At 44.8% G+C, this 9,266-nt stretch overlaps 1 protein-coding gene across 1 annotated transcript; it reads right to left on the bottom strand.

Annotated features, from left to right (window-relative positions):
- Positions 1 to 1,917: 1,917 nt before the first annotated feature.
- SCGB3A1 (secretoglobin family 3A member 1) lies at positions 1,918 to 4,889 on the bottom strand. Its single transcript, XM_024116268.2, is given in 4 exon segments — positions 1,918 to 2,016; positions 2,436 to 2,621; positions 2,624 to 2,679; positions 4,874 to 4,889. Coding segments are annotated over 4 exon segments (357 nt in total).
- Positions 4,890 to 9,266: the final 4,377 nt, after the last annotated feature.

The raw sequence follows: 9,266 nt of genomic DNA, 5'->3' as shown, positions 1-9,266 counted from the left end.
GTAAAACAGTTATACTCCAATAAAGATGTTAAAAAAATAAAAAATAAATAAAATTAAATTAAAAAATAAAATAAAAAAATTTTAAAAAAAGAAAGAGAAATTAAGGAAGCACTTCCATTTACCATTACAACAAAAAGAATAAAATACCTGGAATAAAGCTACCAAAGGAGGCAAAAGACTTGTAGTCAGAAAACTATAAGACACTAATGAAAGAAATCAAAGATGACACAAATAGATGGAGAGATAGACCATGTTCTTGGATTGGAAAAATCAATATTGTGAAAATGACTATACTACCCAAAGCAATCTACAGATTCATTACAATCCCTATCAAATTACCAATGGCACTTTCCACAGAATGAGAATAAAAATTTTTACAATTTGTATGGAAACACAAAAGACCCCAAATAGCCAAAGAAATCTTGAGAAAGAAAAATGGAGCTGGAGGAATCAGGCTCCCTGACTTCAGACTATACTAGGGAAAACTATAAACAAGATGAAAAGACAACCCTTAGAATGGGAGAAAATATTTGCGAATGAATCAATGGACAAAGGATTAATCTCCAGGATATATAAACAGCCAGAAGACCTAAATAGACATTTCTTCAAAGAAGACATACAGATGGCCAAGAGGCACACGAAAAGCTGCTCAACGTCACCTAATCATTAGAGAAATGAAAATCAAAACTACAGTGAGGTATCAACTCACACCCGTTAGAATGGGCATCATCAGAAAATCCACAAACAAATGCTGGACAGGTTGTGGAGAAAAAGGAACCCTCTTGCACTGTTGGTGGGAATGTAAATTGATACAGCCACTATGGAGCACATTATGGAGGTTCCTTAAAAAACTAAAAATAGAATTACCATATGACCCAGCAATCCCACTACTGAGCATATAGCCAGAGAAAACCATAATTCAAAAAGACACATGCACCCCAATGTTCATTGCAGCACTATTTACAATAGCCAGATCACAGAATAACCTAAATGCCCATCGACAGATGAATGGATAAAGATGTTGTACATATATACAATGGAATATTACTCAGCCTTAAAAGGGAACAAAATTGGGTCATTTTTAGAGATGTGGATGGACCTAGAGTCTGTCATACATAGTGAAATAAGTCAGAAAGAGAAAAACAAATATCGTATATTAATGCATATATGTGGAATCTAGAAAAATGGTACAGATGAACTTGTTTGCAGGGCAGGAATAGAGACGCAGATGTAGAGAATGGACTTGTGGACACAGTGGGGAAGAGGAGGGTGAGATGAATTGGGAGATTAAGTTTGACATAAATACACTACCATGTGTAAAATAGATGGCTAGTGGGAACCTGCTATAAAGCACAGGTAGCTCAGCTTGGTGCTCTGTGACAACCTAGATGGGTGGGATCAGGGTGGGGTGGGGTGGGATGGAGGCCCAGGAGGGAGGGGATATATGTATAGGTATAGCTGATTCACTTCACTGTACAGCAGAGACTAATGCAACATTGTAAACAATTATACTCCAATAAAAATAAATAAATTAATTTTAAAAATAATGAGCCTAACAGGGAAAAAGCCTTCTAGTTAATTTTAAAATCCAGTTTAACACAGATGCTTGCTTGATCCCTGTCACCTTTCATTATTGGCTCTATGCCACCTACCACATGTCAATTATAATTCTCTCTCTCACTCACTCACTCACACACACACACACACACACACACACACACTCACATAATCTGAGGCATAGTGTACCTCCTGAGGTGTAGGGACCAACCAACCTTAGCCCCAGGCTGAGGCCCCTCTTCCTTCACTATTGCTCACAGCAGGGAGGGGAACAGGAATTAGCATAAAGGTGAGAAGACATCAACCTCAAAGCTTCTCTTATCCATGTTTATTGAGAGAATAGGGGAAGGGTACGAATGCTCAGGGCTGGGCAGCAAGTCCCCAGCCTGTAGATGGCAGCATCTTGTCCCCAGGCTGGGATAGTCCAGCCTCAGCTCGGCCCGAGAACGTCAGGGCCCCCTGAAAAGGAGAAGCCAAGCTTGAGTGTGCTCCCCCTCCAGCTACTGCCACTGGGAGAGTGAGGTGAGGCCGCAGACACCTGAAGGACCTCAGGCAGGAAGGTACAGCTGCAACTCTGGGGAGGGCTCCCAGGTGGGTCATGACACATACTTTGTGCTGGGACAGGCATGGGCAGCATCCCTGTGACAGGTACGTCCAGTACCTTACCCCTCCGGACCTCCACAGCCCCCCTGCCATTCAGATATGACCATCATCCTGATTCCTGCCCAGGAACAGCTAACTTCTCCTGCGGGTGGAAAATGAGGTTTCCCTGACATAGGACCCAGTTGCCTCTTGTAGGATTTTGCGGAGTGACGTATTCCACTCTCCTGGAGGATGGCTGGAGGGTGCTGCTGGCACTGGGAGGGTGCCCACATTACCAGCAGAGCCTTCAGGGCCCCCATGACCTCAGGGCCCAGCTCAGCCACACACTTCCTGGAGCCCTCTACGAGATGCTCCAATGGGTTTCCCAGGCTGACCAGGATGAACTTCAGAGGGTTGAAGCCTTTGAGAAAGGGGTTGGCCGCAGCCCCAGCCCTGGCCTCCACGGCAGGAGTGAGGGAGTGAGGGCAGCCGAAGGTGGGGCCACAGGCTTGGCTATGAAGTTCACGAAGAAAGCAGCAGCTGCAAACACAAGCAGAGATTGAGAAATGGAATATTTCCTGCCATATCATTAAACAAAAGATGTCATAGTCATCAGCAAATGCAGCCATCAGGAATGTGAGCTGGTGAGCCCTGAGGAAACTCAGGAAGGAAAGAATACCTGCCATCTAGCAGCCATCAGACTGCAGCCACTCCCTACGGTGAGCCCTGAGGAAACTCAGGATGTGAAAATACAGGATACTGGCCCCAGATAGCTGAGGCGCATATCAAAGGAATGATTTCAGTGATCCCAGACTCTTGCATCTTCCCATATATAGAAAAGCGCTAAATTCCTCAACTTGGGATATCTGGTTTTCTTTAATTTACAATAAACTTTTGATGGTCAGACCACCTGCCCTTTGTTGCAAAACTTCTATATAACCAGGTTTCCCCCCTCACCTCCTCAGAGCAGTTTTCTCAGGGTTACTTGAGATGCTGCCTCCTGGACTTAAGTCCTAAAAATTTCCACTGAATGAAACATAACTCTCTACTTTTAGGTTGTGAATAATTTTTTAAGTCCACAAGATGAACTGCCCTCCGGGACCTGGGGTCCCAAGGAGGCCTGCTGAAGGCGTGTCTCCTACAGGAGATGCCCAGGGCGCCTTTACAGCCTAACCAGCACCCCTGGCCACCCACTCCCTCCCTTGCTGACAGCTGGCCTGTGCTGCATCCAGGCAGGCCTGGCAAGTTGGGAGAGGCAGCTATATAAGCAGGGAGCTGGGGCCCAGCAAGGAGGTGGCTGGACAGAAGGACATAGGAGGTGGCTTAAGAGTGGAGGGAGAGAAGGTGAACTCTGTGCAAGCAAGGGCAGGCTTCCCAGAGGAAGGGACATCTGGGCTGTGCCTTAAAGAATGAAGCAGAGAGCAGATGAATGTTCCCAGACTAGGGCCCGTGCTTGCACCAGCTTAAGGGTAGGAGAGCCTGGTGTTGGTGGGTAAAGAAAAGAAACTGGGGTGGACAGGGGCATGAGAGGAGGCCTGAGGGCTCAGGTGGGGCAGACCCCAGAGGGCTTGAAGACCTTAAGGATGAGCAAGACTTCCTGCGCAGAGGGATGGAGATCCCTGGGAGGTGGTAAGCAGAAGAATGTCCTGGTTCTTCCAGGGCACTAGACGGACCAGCATGAGGAGCCTGGTGCCCAAGGTGCGGAGGTAGCAGGGTCAGGACTGGCTGGAGTGGAAGAGGGGGACAAGCAGAACCACTGTCAGGGGTCCATGGGGAGGCACCACGAACCAAGGCCTGAGGGCTCCCCAAAGTGGAGACTGGTTCTGGGGTAAGTGGGGACGATAGCACAAGGCTGGTAAGGAAAATGTGGACACAGCTGAGAGGTTTCTCCCAGTTTCAAACCGAGGAGATTCTGTCTTTCCCCACCTTCCTCTTCCCCATATCAGCATGAGTGTCCTGCCATTTTCTCAGCCCAAGACTGGGACGTGGTATCCCCTGCACTGTGTCCCCTCCCAGGAGCACCACCTCCGCTTGGGATGGAGAATATTTGCCCTAAGGAGAAGTGGCTGGGGTAGCTGAGAATTGTCAGTAAAATTTCCATACTGTATGTCTGTGTGTGTGTGTGTGTGTGTGTGTGTGTGTGTGTGTGTTGGGAGGGTGGTGCTGGTTGGTGCCAGAATGTTCTTATATGCCCTCTTGTCCCTTTGAGACTTGGGGACATGGGTCTTGCAAGAGCAGGTATGGCTCATGCCAGCTTGGGGTTGGGGAGAAGTGTCAGTTGTTCCCAGGGGCCCCCGACTGCTCAGGTCCACCCACAGCTGAAGTGCCCCAGACCCACTGTGGGCCAGCAGTGGTGGGTATAGGGGCGTCTCTGGCCCAGGAGAGCCACATGGAAAGACCGAGGAGGGCTGAGGTCAGACTGCCATTTGCCATGGGGACTTGAGTCAAGGACATTCTTCAGTTGACATTCTGTTGTGGGGATTGCAGAAAGGACTACACTCCTACAAATGGCACACTGCAGGTCGTGGCATTGTCGGCTTCACCCAGACCCCTTTGTCATCTGGTGGTCAAAGAGCAACCCTGTCTATAGAGCTTGGACAACACAACTGAGCATGATTCCCAATCAGAACCGGAACATGGCAGAATTGGGGGTTAGTGAGTCCTCAGAGTCAACCTAATTACTGACCCATTTCACGGCTCTTGGGCTGCATCTAAGCAGCTTTCCTTAGGATACCAGGAGCCACAGCCATGTCCCTAATGGCCAGGATCAGTAGGTCCTGACACCCTCCCAGGCCCAGTATGTCACACCCTTAGCTGTGAGAAAGAGTGGGTTTACAGAAGAAAGAAAAAGATGGACCAAGTTTCCGACAGGGGAAGGAAATCTCGGCCCCTCTGCTTCCCTGCCCCCCACCGCAGCCACTGCCTCCCCCAAAAGATGGCTCCTGCCAGCCAGTTCCCTGCCTTGGATGGCTTGATGGTGGGCCCCCTCAGTAGTCAACCCACTGCTCTTCCTCTTTTTCCTGGCGCATGTTGTTCATCCTGTGTTGGCCTTCTCTGTGCCTTGGCTCTTCTCTCTCACAGCTACAGGACCAGGGAAGCAGCTCCTTAGGCCTGCAATCTAGGCTTCTGGGCTCCAATCCAGCATATCAGACCTATGAGTTCAGTACCCAAAATACACTGGCGTTTTGCTTTTCTTTGCCATTGCTTCCTTGGGGTCCCAAAGGGACAGCTGAAGCAAGACAGAATTCCTTGCGTTCTTGGCCAAAACCCATCTAATGGCACCCCAATCCTAAAAGCGGTTTCACTAGGGGCAGATGACTTTTTCTAGTGCTTTATCTGACCTTCTGGATCAAATGAATTAATGAGGGCCGGGGCTCAGTCAGGGAAGATGGTTGAAGAGTTGACCTGGAATTACAGAGCCAGGTGGTGCTGGAATCTAAACCTCCATGACCTTCTTCACCAGAGCCACACCACCATCACTGTGTGCCTAACCGGCTCTCGCCTTTGCTTCTTGGTGCCAGGGCAAGCGAATATTTGTTACATCTGAGATGAGAAGGGCAATTAAAGTATTTACTGAGGTTACATTAAAAACATTTTTTGTAAATTTTTTTTTCTGATATTAAACACAAGTTCCTCATGTTTTATTTGTGGAGTTTTCCCTGCTGCTAATTGTTGGTTCTTCCCAAACTCTCCAGTGGAAAGCTTCATCACCAGGGTCCTCTACGGGATGTAGATTTTTTTATGGAGATGCCTTTGTCAAGATTTCTGTCCTGCTCCATTCTGGTGAAGGGGTTCTCATGGCTGTCCCGTCCTGGGAATTCCCTTTGCTCTCTCCTGGGTTGTGTGAGTCTCTTTACGCTCCACTTCCCCAGAGGGTCAACCACAGGCTCCAACCAGGATGGGACATTGGAGGTCAGCTGGCTGTGTGGGGTAGGAAGGGGACATGGGCCTTCAGCTGCTCCCCCCTCATAGGACCGTCAACTGGCCAGTCCATTTCCAGCCCTGGCATGACCCCCCTGAGCCCTGCACGGGGCAGTCCCTGTGCAGACTGTGGGCTGCTAATCCCTCCACCTTCCAACCTCCAGGAAATGATTGTTCTTTTGTTCATCTAATAAAGTTTTTAAGAAATTATTGTTGAGATGGGATTCACATAACATAAAAATAACGATTTCAAAGCAAACCATTCAGCAGCACAATGTTGTGCAGCCATAACTTTTATCGAGCTCCAGGACATCTCATCACCCCAAAAGGAAACTTCATACCCACTAAGCAACCCCTCCCTAATCCTGCCTCCTCCCCAGCCCCTGGCAACCGGCAGTTGGTTATGTCTGTCTCTATGAATTTGCTTATTCTGGATATCTCATATAAATGGAATCATACATTATACGACATTTTTTTGTATTGGCCAGCTTCTCTCACTTAGCATAGTATTTTGGAGGTTTATTTATGCTGTAGCATATGTCAGTGTTTCATTTCTTTTTATGGCTGAACAACATTCTATTGTAAGAATATACTGCAATTTGTTTACCCACTTATCCATTGATGGGAGCTGTTTCCACCTTTTGGCTATTGTGAATAGTGCTGCTATAAACATGTATGTTCAAGTATTTACTTGAGTACCTGTTTTCACTTCATTGGGATATATAGCCAGGAGTGGAATAGCTGGGTCATATGGTTATTCTATGTTTAACTTACTGAGGAACTTCCTAACTGTTTTTCCAGAGGGCCTGGACTGTTTTCCAGAGGGCCTGGACTGCTATATAAATATAGCAATGTATGAGGGTTCCAATTTTTCCACACCCTCACCAACACTTGTTATTTTTGGGGATTTTTTTTCTGTTGTAGCCATCCTAATGTCTATGAAATGGTATTTTATTATAGTTTTAATTCGCATTTCCCTAATGACTGGTGGCAAACAGCATCTTTTCATGTTCTTATTGGCCATTTCTTTGTCTTCTTTGGATAAATTTCTAAGTCCTTTGCACATTTTTAATTGGATTGTTTCTTTTTTGTTGTTGTTGTGAGTGTTACAGTTCTTTATACTGATCAATTTTGATTGGTCACTGATCAATTTTAATTTTTTCTTTATTGGGCTGAGCTGCACAGCTTGTGGAACTGCCCTGACCAGGGATTGAAACTGTGCCCCCCGGCATTGGAAGCCTGGAGTCTTAACCGCTGGACCACCAGGGATGTCTCGTCACTGATCATTATTGAGTAAATTAAATTTAATTTAATTTTTATAAGCAGATTCTTATTATTTATTTTATACTTATTAGTGTATATATGTCAATCCCAATATCCCAGTTCATCCCACCACCACCACCAACACCACCACCCCTTCCCCACCTTGGTGTCCATATGTTTGTTCTCTACATCTGTGTCTCTATTTCTGCCTTGCAAACTGATTCATCTGCACCATTTTTCTAAATTCCACATATATGCATTAATATACGATATTTGTTTATCTCTTTCTGACTTACTTCACTCTGTATGACAGTCTCTAGGTCCATTCATGTCTCTACAAATGACCCAATTTCGTTCCATTTTATGGCTGAGTAATATTGCATTGTATATATGTACCAGATCTTCTTTATCCATTTGTCTGTCGATGGGCCACTCTGTATGACAGTCTCTAGGTTCATTCATGTCTCTACAAATGACCCAATTTCGTTCCATTTTATGGCTGAGTAATATTGCATTGTATATATGTACCAGATCTTCTTTATCCATTTGTCTGTCGATGGGCCTTTAGGTTTTTCCATGATCTGTCTTTTGTAAATAGTGCTGCAATGAACATTGGGGTGTATGTGTCTTTTTGAATTATGGTTTTCTCTGGCTATATGCTCAGTAGTGGGATTGCTGGGTCATATGGTAATTCTATTTTTAGGTTTTTAAGGAACCTCCATAATGTGCTCCACAGTGGCTGTATCAATTTACATTCCTACCAACAGTGCAAGAGGGTTCCCTTTTCTCCACAACCTCTCCAGCATGTTGTTTGTGGATTTTCTGATGATGCCCATTCTAATGGGTGTGGGATGATACCTTACTGTAGTTTTGATTTGCATTTCTCTAATGATTAGGTGATGTTGAGCAGCTTTTCGTGTGCCTCTTGGCCATCTGTATGTCTTCTTTGAAGAAATGTCTATTTAGGTCTTCTGCCGATTTTTTGATTGGGTTGTTTGGTTTTTTAATATTGAGCTGAATGAAATGTTTATATATTTTGGAGATTAATCCTTTGTCCGTTGATTCGTTTGCAAATACTTTTTCCCATTCTGAGGGTTGTCTTTTCATCTTGTTTATAGTTTCCTTTGCTGTGCAAAAGATTTTAAGTTTCATTAGGTCCCGTTTGTTTATTTTTATTTCCATTACTCTAGGAGGTGGGTCAAAAAAGATCTTGCTATGATTTATGTCAAAGAGTGTTCTTCCTATGTTTTCCTCTAAGAGTTTTATAGTGTCTGGTCTTACATTTAGGTCTTTTTTTCAGTTTATTTTTATCTTTGTGTATGGTGTTGGGGAGTGTTCTAATTTCATTCATGTAGCTGTCCAGTTTTCCCAGCACCACTTATCAAAGAGACTGCCTTTTCCCCACTGTTTATTCTTGCCTCCTTTGTCATAGATTAGGTGACCATAGGTGCATGTGTTTTATCTCTGGGCTTCCTATCCTGTTCCATTGGTCTGTATTTCTGTTTTCCTGCCAGTACCATGCTGTCTTGGAATAATGTAGCTTTGTAGTATAGTCTGAAGTCAGGGAGCCTGATTCATAGTTTTCTGAGTACAGGTCTTTTACCTCCTTAGGTAGGTTAATTCCTAGGTATTTTATTCTTTTTTTTGCAATGGTGAAAAGGATTGTTTCCTTAATTTCTCTTTCTGAACTTTTGTTGTTAATGTATAGGAATGCAAGAGATTTCTGTGTGTTAATTTTGTATCCTGCAACTTTACCAAATTCACTGATTAGCTCTAGTAGTTTTCTAGTGGCGTCTTTAGGATTCTCTATGTATAGTATCATGTCATCTGGAAACAGTGACAGTTTTACTTCTTTTCAATTAATTTTGCTTTGGGTTTGTTGTATATGGCCTTTATTATGTTGAGGTATGTTCCCTCTATGACCACTTTCTGGAGAGTTTTTA

This window comes from Physeter macrocephalus, chromosome 2 (genome assembly GCF_002837175.3).
Source record: "Physeter macrocephalus isolate SW-GA chromosome 2, ASM283717v5, whole genome shotgun sequence".
NCBI lineage: Eukaryota > Metazoa > Chordata > Mammalia > Artiodactyla > Physeteridae > Physeter > Physeter macrocephalus.
Note: the sequence above shows the minus strand (reverse complement) of the source record. Positions and strands in the feature narration are given on the sequence as shown.